The sequence below is a fragment of the Mesoplodon bidens genome (assembly GCF_964165515.1).
Source record: "Mesoplodon bidens genome assembly, chromosome: 18".
Lineage (NCBI taxonomy): Eukaryota > Metazoa > Chordata > Mammalia > Artiodactyla > Ziphiidae > Mesoplodon > Mesoplodon bidens.
Genome location: NC_138175.1, coordinates 19,617,557 through 19,638,312, shown reverse-complemented (window position 1 = coordinate 19,638,312; position 20,756 = coordinate 19,617,557). Strand labels below are relative to the sequence as shown.

The following is a 20,756-nucleotide window of genomic DNA, read 5'->3' as shown; positions in this document are numbered from 1 at the left end:
CTAGGGGGCGCCCTTGCCTAATTGCTACAGGATGCTGTAGCAATTGAAGGGTGACTTGGTGAGCTATGGACCTTGAGCAGAGGGACATAGGCAGTCATGTGGGTCAACCCGATGAAAACTTCTGTCCCACAGCAGTGTCCACTTCTTTCCTAATTGCCGTGCTTACGTCTACCAGAGGCAGGCCTCTTTCTCTCCCCTAGATAATACGAGGTAAACATTGGAAATTCTTTGTTTTCAACTTACCTCATCCTAATAGAAATGAATGTTGCTTTCCTTCTCTTGTTAGTCGTTGTTTTACTTACCTGTTTGTACCACCAGACTATACATTTTTCATAGATAAGAACTTTATCCTTCACTCTTAATCCTCAGTGGTAGTAAAGAAGCAAATGGAGCAAATGAACATTCTTTGGAATTTTCTAGTTACTATCATATCCAATCACATTTCCCTCTCCAGAGTTTTCTCAATCTCTGGGAGAATCATTTCTGCAGATGGCTGGACCCATTCATTACATTGTGACTCTTCTTAATTCCATTCTCAAAGGTAGCCTTTGATTTTGGTGTTTGAGATTACCTTGCTGTTCACCCCTTATCCACAGCCCACAATTACAGATAGTCCCTAGTTTCTAAATAATAACCTATGAAGGTAGCACTGTGTTCTACTGTCAGCTTTATCTCCTTATTATCATTATTACCTGGGCATGATATTTTCAGTGCAGTGTTCAGAATATAAAGTGGCTAGAGAAGATCTACTAAAGTGATGTTATGTTATGGGGCTACTATGGGAAGACATATTAAAAATGGTAAGATTATCTCAGTGAAAGAAAAATCAAAACAAGAAATATAGAGGGTATATTATTAGTTCATAAAAATATTTAAATATTCCATGATTTGACTTTCAGATCACAGAATATTAGATACTGATGTTTGAAAATGATCTGTTTAAATCACATAACATAAAAGGCAATACTACTTTATAAAGCCTTTGATAAATCTCTAGAATACCTTATCAAACCAAATTTATATAGAAAACATGTTATTATATTTGTATTTTTTTTAAAGAAAAAGTGGGTCAATATGGACAGCCAAATGGCCCTGTATGTATAATCATATTAACAGTAAGATTTGATGTGCAAAAGGATCTTGAGTCAAATAACTATTTATTCTGTGGCCTGTACTTGATAAAAATTGAGGTTTAAAGATGCTGTATATTTTTTAGAAGGGTTGAAACAGAATGGTGTTTCTGTTAACCTTTAATCCATAGTGACCAGAATATTCACAAAATAGGGATAAAAAATATTTTGTATTCAAAGGCAGCATACTCAAATGGATAATTAAGAGAAACTAAATGTTTGGCATGTGTTTATAATATTTTGGGGTTAGTGTTGTAAAGTCAGCTGGGCTCACCCATAGCTTTTGGAGCTACTCTCAGGGAGGGTTGATGAGATGACCAGGGTCCAACCTCATGTAGCAGTTGTGTCACACATTGAACTCTGTAATTAACTGTGCCCTTGATCTTGTCTTTCTGTTATACCCTCCTTTCTCTAGGTACTCGTCCTCACAAGTGCCCAGACTGCGACATGGCCTTTGTGACTAGTGGAGAATTGGTGCGGCATCGTCGTTACAAACACACCCATGAGAAGCCATTTAAGTGTTCCATGTGCGATTACGCCAGTGTAGAAGTGAGTATTCAGCTCCTTGTTGGTTCCTCTCTGAAGAAGATCATGATTCCAGTATGAACTGTCCTCATACTGACTTAATACAAGATAGAAAATCTTGCTAGATTACTACACTCCCACTCCCCACCACCAAAAAAAAAAAAAAACTGTAATGAGTGTGAAAGGTTTTCCCATTAAAAAAGGAACACTAACGGGACTTCCCTGGTGGCATGGTGCATAAGGCTCAGCGCTCCCAGTGCAGGGGGCCCAGGTTCGATCCCTGGTCAGAGAACTAGATCCCACATGCATGCCGCAACTAAGACCTGCAACCAAAAAAAACAAAAACAAAAACAAAAAGGAGCAGTAGGAACTTCCCTGGTGGCACAGTGGTTAAGAACCTGCCTGCCAATGCAGGGGACACGGGTTCGAGCCCTGGTTCAGGAAGACCCCACCACAACCCCACATGCCTTGGAGCAACTACGCCCATGCGCCACAACTACTGAGCCTGTGCTCTAGAGCCCACACGCCACAACTATTGAAGCCTGGGCACTCTAGGGCCCACGTGCTGCAGCTACTGAAGCCCACGCATGTAGAGCCTATGCTCCGCAATAAGAGAAGCCACCGCAATGAGAAGCCCGCGCACTACAACGAAGAGTAGCCCTCGCTCGCCACAGTTAGAGGAAACCCATGCGCAGCAATGAAGACCCGACGCAGCCAAAATATAATCAATTAATTTTTTAAAAATCATCTAAAAAAAAAAGAGCACTGATCCACAAATTATTACAGGCAAGTTCTACCAAACTTCAAAGAAATGAGTAACTATACCAAGAGCACTTCAAAATGGAAGATTTTAGGGACTTCCTTAGTGCTCCAGTGGCTAAGATTCTGTGCTCCCAATGCAGGGGGCCCGGTCTCCATCCCTGGTGAGGGAACTAGATCCCACATGCCTCAACTAAAAGATCGCACATGCTGCAACTAAAAGATCCTGCATGCCATAATGAAGGTCCTGTGTGCTGCAACTAAGATCCTACGTGCTGCAACTAAGGCCCAGCAGCTAGCTAGCTAGCTAGCTTGCTTGCTTTCTTTTATTTATATATATATATATATATATATCACCTTTATTATTTGAGGCTACCCTCTTACCAAAACTGGATAAGGATACTTCCAAAAAGAAAACTGTTTCTGTTTGTCACAGAAAAGCCAAAATTCTAAGTGAATTAACAAACCAAATTTGGTAATAGATTTAAAAATAAGTGATTACTAAATAGAATGTATCTAAAATGCAAGAATAATTCAGCATTAGGATATTATTGGTGTGTACTACACTGAGAGATTAAAGAAAAACCATATCATTTCTATAGGTTATTGAAAAATCATAAAATTTAATACTTATTACTGTTTGGAGTTCTAGCAAGTCAAGAATAGAAAAAAATATCTTTAGGGACTTCCATGGTGGTGCAGTGGTTAAGAATCTGCCCACCAATGCAGGGAACACTGGTTCAGCCCTGGTCCGGGGAGATCCCACATGCCGTGGAGCAACTAAGCCCGCACACTGCAACAAAGAGCAGCCCCTGCTCAGTGCAACTAGAGAAAGCCCGTGCAGCAACGAAGACCCAATGCAGCCAAAAAAAAAAAAAAAAAAAAAAATTATTATAAGAAGTATATACTGGAAACCTATAGTAAACCCAGCCTAATTAACTCTGAAACACTGGAAGTATTCCCATTAAACTTTGGAACAAGATTTCCATTCCTACTGTTAACATTTCAACATTGTATTGGAAATCCTAGCTAATAGTATAAAATAATAAATGAATTATAAATGGAAAGACAAAACTGTCATGTCTTGCAGACATATTTGCTTACATAGAAAATTCAAGAGTATTGGCTGAAAAACCTAAAGCAGTTAGAGTTCATTTGGGTGGTCAGATCCAAGATAAATACACAAGAATCAGTGACTTATTTATACAATATCAATAGTAGGAAACAGATTCAAACTCTTAACAGCAATAAAATGATCTAGGGATAAACTGAACAGCAAAAAACATCTGATACCTACCCGTAAGAAGAAAACATCTCAAAATTTCCCAAAGGACACAAATAAATACGCATTTCAGGTTGATTATAAATTTCAACTGGAAGAGTAAATATGAATGACTAAGAAAATTTTGAAAAACGAATGAGGGGCTTGGGCTTCCCTGGTGGCTCAGTGATTAAGAATCCGCCTGCCAGTGCAGGGGACACGGGTTTGAGCCCTGGTCTGGGGAGATCCCACATGCCGTGGAGCAACTAAGCCCATGCGCCACAACTACTGAGCCTGCGCTCTAGAGCCTGTGAGCCACAACTACTGAGCCCACGTGCCACAACTACTGAAGCCTGTGCACCTAGAGCCCATGCTCCACAAGAGAAGCCACCGCAATGAGAAGCCTGCACACCGCAACGAAAAGTAGCCCCCACTCACCACAACTAGAGAAAGCCCGCACGCAGCAATGAGGACCCAACGCAGCCATAAATAAATGAATAAATTTAAAAAACAAAAAGAATGAGGGGCTTGTGCTATTGGCACAAGACAGTGTGATATTGGAGCAGGAATAAACATAGTTTGTTGAAAAAGAATAGATCCTTGTGTATATAGGAATTTAATATATGATAAATAGGCAAGTTTTGGAAAGAATTATTCAGTAATGCTGTTGGGACCATTCTTTAGCCTTACAGTGTGTGGAATTTTACTATATAGTACTTGGAAGTACAGGGAGATTTTAATGTAAAAATTGGAACACTTTTTAAATTTTTCAAAGGAAACATTAGTGTTCAAAACACTTCTTAGAGTCAAGTTTGAAAGTCACTGTTCTGTTGGAAAGGTACTTAATGAAAGATGAAAAGCATAAGTCCATAGTGAGGAAGGTGAGAGGCCCTTGGCACCTGGCCTGTCAGGGAAGTGCTGATGATAGGAAGAGAGACTTAAGGGAATTAAAATGCATTTATTAACTTGGATTCAAAATCTGCTAGAAAATTGATCCATAAATAAGCATGGATTATTTTTAAACTATTATGGAAAATTTCAAACATACATAGAAGTAGATAGACTAGTATAATACACCTCCATGTACCTGTCACCCAGCCTAACAGTTAATAATAGCCCATCTTGACTCATCTATGCCCCTATCCATTTTACCCTCTTCCCTTGGATTATGATAGGGATTTGAGAGGTGAGAGGCAACAGTTACAAATAATGAGGAGGAAGAAATACTGTCTTTTAGACTTCTTCTGTATTATAAACTGCAGTGTCCAAAATATAAGCTTTTGTGCCTGACCCACAGTATTCATGTTAACAATCTATGTTAACGAAAGTTTAAGAGGTTCGGTTGCTTTTGTGTTTCAGGTCAGCAAATTAAAACGTCACATTCGCTCTCACACTGGAGAGCGTCCTTTCCAGTGCAGCTTATGCAGTTATGCCAGCAGGGACACATACAAGCTGAAAAGGCACATGAGAACCCATTCAGGTAGGATTTCTCCCTTCCTCGTATTAATGAACCACTTTTTAGTGGATCCCGTGGGACCCTGTGAACCACCACATGCCCCTGTTAGTTACCCGAATGGAAGCTGGCATGAGAGTAGTATAAATTGACAAATGCTTCTCTGGCATATCTTTGGAGTTCATTGCTCTGAATATACATTGGAGAATGGGAAGTTTTTACTGTTAGAAGAAGTCTGGGTAGGTTACGTAAGTAACCCAACTCGTCAGTTTTCCAAAGTACTCTCTTTTCCTAAAAAGAAAATCTTGCAGGTCCTCCTGTCATCCCGTCTGCTTTCCCCCAAAGGTAAGTACTGCTGTAGGAACTACTCTTACTAAAATGTGAAGGACTCCGTGGCAGAGCTGGGCAAAGCAGAGGTGGTGGCCATAGCTTGGGACTTCTTTTCCATCTCTGAAGATAGGCATGAGCCAGGCAGTGGGCCTGAGCCTCATCCTTCCTAGATTAAGAACTGTAGATTCTCTGTGGATTAGCACATCTGCCACCTGGATTACCCTCCAATTAAGTGATAGTATTCAGTTATTTCATCTAAGTTGTTCATTTTGTATTTCCTTTTAAGGGGAAAAACCTTATGAATGTTACATTTGTCATGCACGGTTTACCCAAAGTGGTACCATGAAGATGCACATTTTACAGAAGCACACAGAAAATGTGGCCAAATTTCACTGTCCCCACTGTGACACTGTCATAGCCCGAAAAAGTGATTTGGGTAAGTAAATTAACTAGTGGCAAATGAGAAATATATTTTGACAAATTTGTGAAAATGATGGAGATCACAGATTACTTCCTTCATATAAGTTTTGTGAATGTGAATGGCCTGCTGTTTAATAAAAGTCATTGCTTAGGTGCTAGTGATACTTTCTTCTGTCTTCTTTCTCTTACTGAAGCTAGGCTACAAGATTCTTTCCTGACTATAGCTCATCTATAAATTAATGGCAGCTATAACGAGAGAAAGCAGTATAATTAAAGCCCCCAAATAGGGAAGTGACATAGTATGATTCGAACTAAGGTCAGTTCACTTCAGGTTTTTTCCCACAATATTTGTACTTCTCTAGGTAATGGGACTGTTTTATTGGTTTGGTGATAGCTATATTTCTGTGTGTAATTAAGCTAGAGTTTATATAGAGGCAGAGTTTGGTGGTAGAAATTTTAGTATGACCCATATTCTTTTTTTTTAAATAAATTTATCTATTTATTCATTTATTTATGGCTGCGTTGCATCTTCATTGCTGCGCACAGGCTTTTTCTAGTTGCAGCAAGCGGGGGTTACTCTTTGTTGCGGTGCGTGGGCTCCTAATTGCAGTGGCCTCTCTTGTTGCGGAGCACAGGCTCTAGGCATGCGGGCTTCAGTAGTTGTGGCATGCACGCTCAGTAGTTGTGGCTTGTGGGCTCTAGAGCGCAGGCTCAGTAGTTATGGCTCACGGGCTTAGTTGCTCTGCGGCATGTGGGATCTTCCCGGACCAGGGCTCGAACCAAGTCCCCTGCATTGGCATGCATGCAGATTCTTAACCACTGCACCACCAGGGAAGTCCCATACTATGACCCATATTCTTAAAGATAAGGTCATCTGGATTTATCCCTTTGTTTTTATTATTTAAAAGAGATAAAAAAATATTGCCCCAGTCTGTTCTCTATCAAAAATTCATTGCTCCCTGAATAATAATAATAATATAAACTTAGATAAATTACTTTCCAGGTTTTCTTTTACTTTTATTTTACTTCTTTACTCATTTGATCTTCACAACTACCATATGAAGTCATCAAGGTATATTCTAGCTTTATAGATGATGAACAGGTGTCTTGACCAAAGCTACACAACACAGCTTATGAGTGGCAAAGCTGGACTTGAGTTCTCTTGAACCCTCTAGAGCTGTTTCTCACACAGGGGAGTACATATGTACCCAGGTCATATCAGGATCATACTGAGCCACAGCGTAAACTTGGCCTGTCTTTCTGCAGCATTGGTTATACTCAGAAGGTTTTGAGTAAAGTTATACAATTGAGCTGGTGTCTTAAAACATTTTTACGTTAATATGACTATATTGAACAAACTGTAGACTGACTAACGTTTTTAAGATGAAACTGTGAGCTTGAAGTAGAGGACTTTGGGCTCCACATAAGATCCAGTGGCTCATGTGTTCATCCTACTCTGCTCTTGAAAGGGCTTCGTTAAAAAAACTTAAGAGGTACTGTCCTCAGGTAAATGAAAGAGTTTTACTGTTCTCGCTGTATAGAAACTAAAACCTAAACCAGTAATATCTCCTGGCAGTGTGTGAGCTGTTAGGCCACTGTTTGAATTATTCAATTTTTTTTTAAGTTATTCACTTTCATGATGCGGATAAAAACCTTGAGTGTTTTATACTTGAATGATACCTCTTAGACCCTGCATAACGAGCTCTTTATGAGGCACTTAATTGCCTGGGAGCTGTCAAATAATAGTTATCTCCCAAAACTATTCCCAAACAAGTTTGTGTTCCCCAAAGCAGGTCTGATTTCACACTAATATGCAATAATTAAGATTCATCACTTTGGGACACAGGAAAGCATGGAGAATCGTGACAGACCTACCAGAGTCAAGATTCACCTTCAAATACTTACTGCTCTAAGTCTTTGTTTGTTTGTTTGTTTGTGTTTTTTTGCGGTACGCGGGCCTCTCACTGTTGTGGCCTCTCCCATTGCGGAGCACAGGCTCTGGACGTGCAGGCTCAGCGGCCATGGCTCACGGGCCCAGCCGCTCCGCGGCATGTGGGATCTTCCTGGAATGGGGCACGAACCCGTATCCCCTGCATCGGCAGGCAGATTCTCAACCACTGCGCCACCAGGGAAGCCCCTCTAAGTCTTTTTTTTTTTTTAACTGATGTATAAGAATAATTCCTACTTTATAGAATCATTATTGTAAGTATTTAATAAGAATGTATGAAAGAAAGTCTTTAACTATTAAGTCTCTATTTGAGGACCAGAAGGGGAAAGTTGAGGCCTAAAAATTATTTGGAATGATATATGTGTGTATAAAAGGCCTTCATGTAGTGAACATGTGTAGAGAGTTAAAAGTGAGCCATCCCTTTCCCCTACCTTATTTCCATTCCCCAGAATTGGCCCTCTTTAAGTTTGTTGTGATATCACCTTGATTGAGCAGATTGGTAGCACCATAAATTCATGATCCCAAACGCAGCTGGGTTCCTGAGTAATCCAGCTGTTTGTCCTCATCAGTTGTGCTCCCATTCTCCTCAGTGAGTTTGTCCATTCATTCATTCATTCCACAAATGTTTGGGTGCCTGTGATGTGGGAGGTTCCATGACAGAGTAGGATAAATCATTGTTAACTTTCTTTAAACCTCTAATCTTCCTTCCCTTTTCTCTTTGCTTCCCTGGTCTCAGTATGTAACCTCTTTTCCTACTTCACAAAAAAATAAAGACAACAGGTTGAAACTTCACATTTTCTGTTATCAGATGTGTAAACCTACCTGCATTCATCCTCTTTCCCCATCTGCTACTAGAGAGTTTGTGTCACTCTTCTTGTCTGTGGCCTGTCCCTTTGCCCTGATCCCACTCTCCTGTGTTCTTGGCAGCCTTTCCGAGGTCAGGTATTGCACCTTTACCTTCATTTTCATGTTCTCACTCCTTAATCTTTTGCCTCAACTCTAAATGTGTTTACATCTCTCTTGTCTTTTTTAAAAGTCTTTCCCTTCTAGGTTTAACTCTTATTTCCTTCCTAGCCAATGCTCATGAAGAGTTATATCCCTCACAGTCCTCTCTTCCTCAGCTTCTAGTTTCCTTCCCATCTGGCTTATACCCATCACTCTATAAAGTGACTCTGACTAAGATCACCAATGACCCCACATTGCAGAAGTAGGGGACGTTCAACTCCCCATCTGCCTTGATCTCTTAGCATCATTATTCATAGCGGGCTGCACCCTCCTCCTTAAAACACTGTCTTCCTTTGGCTTTCATGGCACTACATCCTGTTGGTTTTTTTCTGATTTCTCTGACTGTTCCTTCTCAACCTTCTCTTGTTTTAATCCTTTTTCCTCTCACTGGCCTTAACTGTTAGGTTTCTTAAGGCATGACCCATACTCTTTTTCTTTCTTTGCCTTAGTGATTTCATCAGTTCTCTTGGTCTAACTCAAATCCTACTCCAAATCTATCCTTTGATTTAGGCTTATGTAACCATCTATTCCTTGCCATCCCTATTCCTACTTGATATCATTGGCATTACAACTTCAACATGTCCAAAACTGAAGGTCTAAAACCCCTTTATCCCCTCGCCCCAGAGATAAACACAGCTTGGGCTTCAGCCCTGTTCCACTATTCCTTGTCTCAGTAAATGGCCCCGCCATCTGCTCAGTTTTCCAAGCCAGAAACCTAGAGGTCATTCCTTATACCCACCTTTCTCTTCCTCACTCTCTGGCCAGTCACTCAATCCTGTTGATTCAACTTTTTAGGTCTCTCATCAGTTCTTCTCCTTCCCTCTGTACCCACTGCCATCTCCTTTATCCAAACCACCACCTTCTTTCACCTATCCAGTTTCAACGTCTCAACTAGTCTCCCCACATCTGTTACTCTTTTTATTCATTTTCTGTATAGCAGCCAGAGTAATTATTTTAAGAAGCAGAAAGAAATGTATTCTTAACTCTTTGAAATGCTTGTTTGTGTTTTCACAAGTTGGACTGCGCTTTGCATTTTGCTTTCAGGTGTCCACTTACGAAAGCAGCATTCCTACATTGAGCAGGGCAAGAAATGCCGATACTGCGATGCTGTGTTTCATGAGCGCTATGCCCTCATCCAGCACCAGAAGTCACACAAGAACGAGAAGCGCTTTAAGTGTGATCAGTGTGATTACGCTTGCAGACAGGTAGAGCCCTTCATAGTTAGAAAACGGTTGATGTCCCATTATTGTTAGGGTTTTTTTTGTTGGTGGTTTTTTTTTTTTGTTTTTTTGGGGGTACACGGGCCTCTCACCGTTGTGGCCTCTCCCATTGCGGAGCACAGGCTCCGGACGCGCAGGCTCAGCGGCCATGGCTCACGGGCCCAGCTGCTCCGCGGCATGTGGGATCTTCCCGGACCAGGGCACGAACCCGCGTCCCCTGCATCGGCAGGCAGACTCTCAACCACTACGCCACCAGGGAAGCCCCTATTGTTAGGTTTTATCAGAGTGTTTTTATGTACCTTGTATGGTGACTATTTTTAAGGATAATATTTTCAAACTGTGGTTTATGAGATTGTCACCGAAGGTCCTGCTTCTCGATTGTATCATGTCTGGTTCCAACTGACAGTTTTATTCAGTCACACCTTCCCCTACCCTCCACCCCCTCCAGGCAGACTGCTAGCTTTTCTCAAAACCATGGGAAGTAAGTCCAGGACTTGAGAGAAGGGAACAATCTGGTCCTGGGGCCTGATGCTTGGGAGTGATCTACAGAAGCAGCCCAGCAGGAGTGAGTGTATCTGTGCTAGGATTTGGGGGAGCAGTTTTGTACCCCAGTATGGTTAACTTTATCCTCTCAATAAGCAGTTTTGAGCCTAGACCCTTGGGAGAGAAAGGTCTTGTCAGCTACATGCACACAGATGGTGGCTGGGGTAGCAGCCCTAGGACAGGGTCTGAGACCTTCCCCCACCCCACTTTCTTTCAGGAGAGGCACATGATCATGCATAAGCGCACCCACACCGGGGAGAAGCCTTATGCCTGCAGCCACTGCGACAAGACCTTCCGCCAGAAACAGCTCCTTGACATGCACTTCAAACGCTATCATGACCCCAACTTTGTCCCCGCGGCCTTCGTCTGTTCTAAGTGTGGGAAGACATTTACACGCCGGGTAAGAGTCAGAACTTTACTTCCTGTCTTACAGTTCTTGATACCACGTTCTTGAGCTTCCACTGCAAAGCAGGGCAGCTGTTTCCACTGAGGTTATAAATATAGAGATGAACTGTCATTTGGAAAAGGGTCAGTCATCCCCACCTCGAGGTTTTCTGTCCATGTGTGAACCCTTCCACTGATGGGGAACTCAGTATGTTTTTATTTATTTATTTGGCCACACCGGGTCTTAGTTGTGGCCTGCAGGATCTTTGTTGCAGCATGTGGGCTCTTTAGGTGCATCATGTGAACTCTTAGTTGTGGCATGTGGGATCTAGTTCCCTGACCAGGGATCGAACCCAGGCCCCCTGTTTTGGGAGTGTGGAATCTTAGCCACTGGACCACCAGGGAAGTCCTGGAAACTCAGTACTTTTTTTTTTTAACAGTTCTGTCCTGAATCTTCACTTAGGGCCATGTTTGTCAGGTCTGCACAGGACAGGGAGGTTGGTCTGATTGTCAGAGGACCCAACCTCACCTTCTGAGCAACTCTCCTCTCTTGCCCACCCTTGTCTCTCTCTCTGCTCCCTCCAGATGGAGACCATTTCCTCTGAATGGGGAGAGTATGTTCAGGACACATTTAGCAGATACTAGAACATTGAGACTTAATAGGATTCCCCCTGCCGCCCCCTCGTTTTTTTTTTAATTAAACTAAAAGAGAACTTCCAATTTTAATTTTACCTTTTTTAGTAATGTGAAAGAGGGTTTTGTTCCTTTTGTTAGAATACCATGGCAAGACATGCTGATAATTGTGCTGGTCCAGATGGTGTAGAAGGGGAAAATGGAGGAGAAACGAAGAAGAGTAAACGTGGAAGGAAAAGAAAGATGCGCTCTAAAAAGGAAGACTCCTCTGACAGTGGTAAGTAACTTGTTTCTTGAGTTAGTTATACATGGCAGGTTTTGGTGCAGAGTTTCCAGTGTATTTACATATGGACATGCTGGGATACAGAGATAAGCCAGTCTCTCATACTTCCTTTAAACCTCTAATCTTCCTGATGTGTGTATATATTTACAACAGCAGTTAGTTTATTCCTGGAGCAAATTTTCTTTTTTTTTCTTTTTTTTTTTTCCTCATGGCATTCCATTGCTTGATAAGATATTATATGTTATGTTCAGTTAAACCTGAAGCAAAATTAATATCTTTACTCAATTTACTCAGATTAGTGATATTCTAAGGCCAGCAGAGTTTCTTTTCTATGTTCATAGCTTTTACATTTAGGAAGCTGGTCTAGATTTGAGCAGTGAATCTAATGGACATGAAGAAGGTTGCTTAAGCATCCTGACCAACTTCTGGTTTGACTGCCTGTGTCAGCCTAGCCTTGAGATGTGTTGATCAAATCCATGAAGGTCAGCCTTTCTCTTCCTACCTTAATCTCTCCATTTATAATTTAAAACTTTGCCTATTTTCCTACCATTGATGTTCTTTGTGGTATTAGTCATGAAATCCAGACAGAAAGTATATGCATTGTGGTGCTAGATTCATGAAAGGGGTGGCAAACAAAGATGTTGGTAATGTAGGAATCACGTTTGATTATACAAACTTATTCCGTAGTGTTAGGTTTTATAATGTGGATACTTGGGCTACTGGCAGCCAGTTAAGAAGTCACATCTGTGACTTAAAGATGTAAGGTTTTTGTGGAAAAGGATGTAGAGGGGTTTTGTTTTGGAGAATGCACTTATAGATGATGCCTAATGTATTTCTAAAGAGTTCTCATTTTGTCTTCTACATTGCTTGTCAGTAGAAATAGCGGGGAAGGAAATGAAATTTCTGAAAATGTATTAAAGAACTTATGTTACTTTATTGGTTTTATTATAAAATTTGTTCATGAAAGTACTAGGTTTGTTTTTTTTTTTCTTTTTTTTTGCGGCACACGGGCCTCTCACTGTTGTGGCCTCTCCCATTGCGGAGCACAGGCTCCGGACGCACAGGCTCAGCGGCCATGGCTCACGGGCCCAGCCGCTCCGCGGCATGTGGGATCCTCCCGGACCGGGGCACGAACCCGTGTCCCCTGCATCGGCAGGCAGACTGTCAACCACTGCGCCACCAGGAAAGCCCCAGTACTAGGTTTTTAATACTTAAATCTATAACAAAGTCCCTTTTGTTTTTTTATCTTAATAAAGACTTCACTTTTCTATTCAGAACTTTAACTGTTTCTGGGAGAATATTCATCTAAGCATAAGAGGAGTTTATTTTTTGCTGCCTTTTTTAGTAGAAAAATCTATTTTAAGCAATATCTTCATTCACTCGGTTTTAAGTGAATGCCTCTTTTAAAAATGTCACTTTGCTTAATTTTTATAAAAGCGCATCACTCTCTACTGAGAATTTTGTGGGATCCCTTTGTTTGGCTAAGAAATTGAGTGGACTGTTGGGAGGTGCCAGGAAATGTCAGAGGGCCTCAAGTACCAGCAGAGATCCACAGATAACCTTGAGCTTCAGGATACATGTAGTTGCTCTTTGTTGCAGAGCCTCCTACTCACAGACATTGTCCCATACCTTTTTTTCTCATGGTTCTTCCCTGTTCATTTCTGTGGTTCATCTCCCAACAAGACCAGCTCTACTCTCTAATTGTACTTTACCAGAAGCATCTTTCACCTGCAGAGTTTATTGACGGTTCCTAATAGGTTTCTGCAGTTCCTCCCTTTGTCTTCTGCACTGCTGGTTTGTACAGCACAGTGTTTGGTTTTGGACCTCATACCTAGTGTCTCTTTATCCCAGAATTTCTGGGCTGGTGAAGGCCACACAGTCATATTTGTTCCCTCCCAGAAGTTCTGCCTGTTGGCCATCAGCAGAAATTGACCAGCAGAGGCTACTGCTATTTTCAAGGCTTTTTGCCAAAATCTCTCCCAGCCAATAAGCCTTTGACCCTATTAACCTTCTTTGTGTGCTTTTTCCCCCAATTCTGACTGAATTTGTTTAATTTCCTAGGCATTGGGCCAACTTAGGCAATAGGGGGCTTGAATAAGTCCAGCAGGAAAGCGTGTCGTCGTCCTTGACACTCTGCCACGTACCAGTACGTTCCCCACATTTTCACTTAGGATTTCAGTCACTTGGCAAATAAGGCATTTTTTCCTGAAGATCAGGCATTTACCCACAGACTTCTAAATTTAAACATTTGGTGCTAGAGAAAGAGAATGTGCTTGTAACCTGCATTCCTTGGAGGAAGGCAGACGGGGTACATTTTGTGCCTTGGCAGTGGGGGAGGGGTAGCAAGAACTCTTTGGTTGCCTATAGGTGTGGGCAGCAGAACAGCCCCAAACTGTGGTTAGTTGTGCCTTACAAATCACTTAGCTTCTCTCTGTTTCTATAAAATGAGGGTAATATCTCTTATTTAATGAAGCCTAAATGGAATAATGGAGAATTTTTAAACTGTGACATACAGTGTAAAAATCAACTGTGATTATGTAGTTGAATGTAAGTTACAGAGCATGATTACAGGCAGTATCTCAATCCTTGTGATCCTTGGGAGTGCTTTAGAGATTACGCAAGGAAGCTGAGGTTCAGTGTGGTCATGGTCCCAGGTCACACACTTAAGAGATCTGAGACTCAAAACCATATTATCAGGCTCCTCGTCAGTGTTTTTTCTATAGTAGTTCCCTCTCCTTTTATGTGATAATGGCATTCGGGAGAAGGTAAGGGAGTTAAGAATGACCTGTTGGGTTTGGAACAGCTGGGAATTAACTTAAATCCCAAAACTTGGCCTTATGCTTTTCCTACTAAATAGGACGTTACGGTGCTTCAAGAACTTCATACACACAGACATGCATGCACACCGTCCACCACTCTTCAGGGCTCCATCTGAGGCTTAGTGTCCTGCTTTATCCTTGTGTAGTAGGTAGAGGGAACATTTGTTTCATTTTCAACTGAGAACACCATTTGTGGGGTTTTTTAATATAACTGGCATACTGTGGAGTTGCCTCTAAGAATTCAAAACTCAATATTCTGATATCTAAAGCTGATAGAAAAAAGTAATATCCAGTCCACATAAAATATGAATAATAGTATTTGGGTTGATTTGCTTATTCTGCATCAATACCAGTTTACTCTGTTAACACTGATAACAAAAATTCCAGTGAAAGCATTTTTTAAATGGGCTTTTAACGTTGAAAATAAATACGTAACTAGACTTCACAGAATATGTGATTATTTGTGTTATTTTTTCTTCCACCACTCTTCTCCTTGCCCCACTACCTCTTCTTCCTGATTTCATGAGAAGAAAATGCTGAGCCAGACCTGGATGACAATGAGGATGAGGAGGAGCCTGCCGTGGAGATTGAGCCCGAGCCGGAGCCTCAGCCTGTGACCCCAGCCCCACCACCTGCCAAGAAGCGGAGAGGACGCCCCCCTGGCAGAACCAACCAACCCAAACAGACCCAGCGTAAGTTGACCGTCTCAGCACAGCAGGCTGGCGTCCTCTCCTAACACATGGGGAAGCCAGACAGGTCCTTATTCTTTGGGTAGATGGGAACTGAGCCATGAGAACAAGTTAAGGTCACACTGGGAACAAACTCTCAGGCAGCAATTTTTTGGTTTTTACTGAGGAACATCTCTAGAGGCCTGTTAGGTTTCAATAAGAGAAAATCCAGAGTAGAAGGGTACTTATGTTCTACAATGTGGGTACTGTTAATGTGGGAGGGTTTTACAAAACAACCAGAGTCATAGTCAGCTGGCAAAATTGACGTGGTAATGAATGTAAAACAGCCAAAATTTAAAAGATAGAAGGAAAAGGCAATTTCTGAGCTGACACTGTCCCTCCTAAGAAATCCAGGCCTGTGGATTCTATTGCTGGCCTCCTGATTTATGAGAGGACACAAAGGAGGTGTTCACCCTCCACGTCATACCACGTAGCAGTCCTGTACTGGACGTGGCCCTTGTGACAGCAGGCTCTGCAGGGTCTCAGGTCTGTGTTCTATTCATGAATCTCCTAAAAGCTGGCAGTTTTTTTTCTTCCTTTAACAAATACAGGGTTTCATCTGTTTTTTTAACATGCTCCCTGAGCCCCGTGTCCAGATGTCTTATTGCAGAGGGGTCGTTGACTCTAAAGATCCCGGGAACTATTTTGCCTACACACATTTGAGTGAGTGAACTGGCGGGAGGGCCCTGGGTGTTGGGAGAACTTCAGACTCAAAAATGTCAGGTTCTTTGCTATAGGTGGGTCATCTCTAAAACGGACCTACATCCCACACTCTGAAGTATTCCTAGTCCCACACCATCTGCATTTTTTCCTGTCTGACACACACTATTATGAAGCCCAAATTTATGACATAAAGGAAAACTAAGTTTTTTAATATGCAATTTGGGAGTCATATGAAGAGGAGTGTCAACATTTTGTTCTTTGATAGTATCTAGACTAGTGGGGCTTTGTGTATGGCCGCATTTTAGGTTATTAGGTCTTTTTGATTGACTTTCTCTGTATCGGATCTAAGGCTTTCCTGTGTTGCTGACATTCATTTAGTGTCGAGTCTGAAAAGACCCTTGCAATCCTTGGGGGCTTTAATGGAGCATTTGTTTTGTTCATGATCCTTTTTGCCAGCAACAGCCATTATTCAGGTTGAAGACCAGAATACAGGTGCAATTGAGAACATTATAGTTGAAGTCAAAAAAGAGCCAGACGCAGAGCCCGCGGAGGGGGAGGAAGAGGAGCCCCAGCCAGCTGCCACAGACGCCCCCAACGGAGACCTCACGCCCGAGATGATCCTCAGCATGATGGACCGGTGATGGCGGGGCCTCGCTCGTTGCCAGGACTGCTCTGGGCTGTGTTTAAACGGCCCGCATCTTAATTTTTCTCCCTTCTTTCTTCTTTTGGCTTTGGGAAAAGCATCATTTTACCAAACATACTGAGAACTAAAACTTCAAGGATGATGTTAGAAAAATGTGATTTAACTAGAACTTGCTGTTTGATGTTAGCAAATCATGGAATGTTCTGAGTCCCTGAGGGTTTACTGTGAAGTGCTGAGGACAGTGTTGACGCCTAACTGGTTTTCTTAGATGGAAATAGACATTGAACCCTCTCTCTTGCTATGGTAAACCACTCCAGAAACCACCACTGGGTTTCCCAGAGTTCTATGGTCTTCTTCCCAGGAGAGTTTTTAATTGTAAATGCAGACTTGGGAAGGACTTAGACTTTTAAACTGGTTTTTGCTTTTGCTTTGCCCTGACTCTCTTTGCTTGGAGTCAGTTGCACACCAGTAGTATGGCATGCTACGATTGGTTTTTGTCCTGAAGACTTTGCCTCTTTCTTGGCAAAGTTTCTGGTATTGTCAAGCTTGTAAATAACTTTTTTTACATTTTAATCTTTTCCATTAATTAAGAGGTTGAAAAGAAGTGCAGTGTAAGAAAACCCAGCATTTTAATTACTTGCAAATTAAGTTTCCACAGACTGTAGTATGTAAATGTTGACAAGGAATTGGATCACAATCACGTAGCAGAACGGCACCCAGACTGCTGCCCGCTAGTGACGGACACCCATATGGAAGATCATGATTTTCCAGCCCATGGAGCCAGCATTTGAACCTTGTACAATTAACTTTGTTATGATTTCCCATCTACATTTTCTTTGCTTTGTTTGTAGCTGAATTTTGTGTTTTATAAATCCTCTGTTAAAGCAGAAGGGTGATTAGGAGTGGGTCACAGCAGCTCTTAAAAGCTGGGCCAGAAAATTTCACTAGGTCAGTAATTTAAACTTTGAATCTTCAAAAAATAATAATGTGAAGCAAAACCAACTAAAAAGTGATTCTTGCACATGAACTGTCACATGTTTAAAATGTGTTTTTTAGAGAGCCTCAGTCTTGCTGATTTCAAACACTTTTTTCTTCTGTGTATTGCTTTTAAGAGAGCCATCAGTTAGCTATCAGACTCTAGGTTGATGCATTTTGTACTTAGCTGTACTGTGTGATATTTTTCATTATTTTAGGACGCCAACATGAGACCTGTAATAAAATATGTAATGGGGTTGAAAGCTGGGGAGGAGGATCTACTGCTGTACAGCTAATAAATCATAACGGATTAACAAGTGCTCCAAACACTCCGACTTGTGTGATTCCTGCCTAACGAGGGGCCCAGAGGGGTCTGTGTAGCCTCAGGCAGTGCAGGCCTCCTCGCCTTTCAGACGCAAGCTATGTTTCCAGGATGACCACTTCCTCTCTAGCAAATGAGAGATGATCTTGGCAGGTGATGGAATATTGAGTGGATCCTGCTGCAAGTTTCAACACCCCAAAAGTGGTATGTGAGTAGAGAGGTGAGTGTATACAGCTGCCAGCCCCATGATCCAACTGAAGAGCTGGTTTCCTGTGGTAGAGCAGGTGGGCCACAGAGCTTAGAGGAGAAGGGGCTGGTGGGAATCTTTGGCCTCGAGATCTCAGCTCAAGGAGAGCTGGGATCAAAATACACTGAGCTCTGCCAAGGGCAGGGGAACAGAGAGAAGCTGGGCCCAGTCTTCCCTAGAGAAGTTCATTTGAAAGGGAGACAGATGTGCCACCACCAGGCTGTGGGGAGAGAGCACAGCTGCTTGTTAGCACCTAGGAAGCAGGATGGAAAGGGAGTATGTTAGGAAGTTTATGCATTAGTGTAATACCGTCTTGCTGCTGTTGGCCATTTCTGGGTAGATTCCTTTGGCAAGCCCCTTTTAGGTGAAAGCTTTGGCCACTAATTATAGGTTTTTTGGTTTTTTAAAAAAAATTTTTTATTGAAGTATTTACAGTGCTAATTACTGCTGTACAGTGATGTTGATTAAGTTATATATACATTCTTTTTTTATTTAATACTACTTTCCATTATGGTTTATCATAGGATTTTTTTTAAATTTTTAATTTATTTATTTGGTTGCACCGGGTCTATAGTTGTGGCAGGCGGGCTCCTTAGTTGTGGCATGCAAACTCTTTGTTGCAGCATGCATGTGGGATCTAGTTCCCAGACCAGGGATCAAACCTGGGCCCCCTGCATCGGGAGCACAGAGTCTTATCCACTGCACCGCCAGGGAAGAGCCCTGTCATACAATATTAAATATAGTTCTCTGTGTTATACAGTAGAACCTTGTTGTTTATCCATTCTATACATAAAAGCTTACCTCAGCTAACCTCAACCTCCCACTCCATCCCTCCCCCATCCCCCCTCCATCCCCCCTCCCACTTGGCAACCACCACCACCAGTCTGTTCTCTACGTCCGTGATTCTGTTTCTGTTTCATAGATAAGTGCATTCATGTCATATTTTAGATTCCACATATAAGTGATATCGTACAGTATTTGTCTTTCTGACTTACTTAGTATGATAACCTCTCGTTGCATCCATGTTGCTACAAATGGCATTATTTCGTTCTTTTTTATGGCTGAGTAGTAGTCCACTGTATATACATACCACATCTTTTTTTTTTTTTGCGGTACGTGGGCCTCTCACTGCTGTGGCCTCTCTCATTGCGGAGCACAGGCTCCGGACGTGCAGGCTCAGCGGCCATGGCTCACGGGCCCAGCCGCTCCACGGCATGTGGGATCTTCCCGGACCGGGGCACGGACCTGTGTCCCCTGCATCGGCAGGTGGACTCTCAACCACTGCGCCACCAGGGAAGCCCTACGTACCACATCTTCTTTATCCATTCATCTGTCGATGGACATTTAGGTGGTTTCTGTATCTTGGCTGTTGCAAATAGTACTGCTATGAACATAGGGGTGCATGTATCTTTTTGAATTATGGTTTAGTTTTCTGAGGAACCTCCGTACTGTTTTCCATAGTGGCTGCACCAGCTTACATTGCCACCAACAGTGTAGGAGGGTTCCCTTTTCTCCACACCCTCTCCAGCATGTTATTTGTAGACTTTATAATGATGGCCATTTTGACTGGTGTGAGGTGGTACCTCGTAGTTTCGGTTGGCATTTCTCTAATAATTAGTGATGTTGAGCATCTTTTCATGTGCATATATGGTCATCTGTGTTTCTTCTTTGGAGAAATGTCTGTTTAGGTCTTCTGCCCATTTTTAGCTTCGGTTGTTTGTTTTTCTTTGTTGTATGAACTGTTCGTATATTTTGGAAATTAACCCCTTGTCATTCACATCATTTGCAGGTATTTTCTCCCATTCCATAGGTTGTCTTTTTAGTTTTTTTATGGTTTCCTTTGCTGTGCAAAAGCTTGTAAGTTTGATTAAGTCCCATTTGTTTATTTTTGTTTTTTGGGTTTTTTTTTTTTTTTTCTTTTTTTTGCGGTACGTGGGCCTCTCACTGTTGTGGCCTCTCACGTTGCGGAGCACAGGCTCTGGATGCGCAGGCTCAGCGGCCATGGCTCACGGGCCCAGCTGCTCCGCGGCATGTGGGATCTTCCCGGACCGGGGCACAAACCCGTGTCCCCTGCATCGGCAGGCGGACTCTCAACCACTGCGCCACCAGGGAAGCCCCTTATTTTTGTTTTTATTTCTATTGCCTTGGGAGACTGACCTAAGAACATTGGTACAATTTGTGTCAGAGAATGTTTTGCCTATGTTCCCTTCTAGGAGTTTTATGATGTCATGTCTTATGTTTAAGTCTTTAAGCCATTTGAGTTTATTTTTTGTGTATGGTGAGAGAGTGTGTTCTGACTTCATTGATTTACATGCAGCTGTCCAACTTTCCCAACACCACTTGCTGAAGAGACTTCATTGGTGTGCACGGCTTTCTCTAGTTACGGCGAGCGGGGGCTACTCTTCGGTGTGGTGCGTGGGCTTCTCATTGTGGTGGCTTCTTTTGTTGTGGAGCATGGGCTCTAG

General features: G+C 42.2%; 1 protein-coding gene across 3 annotated transcripts in view; it reads left to right on the top strand.

The window, feature by feature from the left end:
- The window catches only part of CTCF (CCCTC-binding factor), a 49,281-nt gene extending 31,232 nt beyond the window's left edge, over window positions 1–18,049 (top strand). For 2 of the 3 annotated variants that reach the window (XM_081215782.1, XM_081215783.1), the window contains 8 exons: window positions 1,546–1,679; window positions 5,035–5,155; window positions 5,745–5,894; window positions 9,876–10,036; window positions 10,812–10,994; window positions 11,753–11,888; window positions 15,244–15,405; window positions 16,561–18,049. In XM_081215782.1, coding sequence (XP_081071908.1) covers window positions 1,546–1,679; window positions 5,035–5,155; window positions 5,745–5,894; window positions 9,876–10,036; window positions 10,812–10,994; window positions 11,753–11,888; window positions 15,244–15,405; window positions 16,561–16,745 — 1,232 coding nt within the window. In that variant the 3' untranslated portion in view covers window positions 16,746–18,049. The remainder of the gene's footprint in view (window positions 1–1,545; window positions 1,680–5,034; window positions 5,156–5,744; window positions 5,895–9,875; window positions 10,037–10,811; window positions 10,995–11,752; window positions 11,889–15,243; window positions 15,406–16,560) is intronic. The other variant, XM_081215784.1, reaches the window with a different exon arrangement.
- Window positions 18,050–20,756: the final 2,707 nt, after the last annotated feature.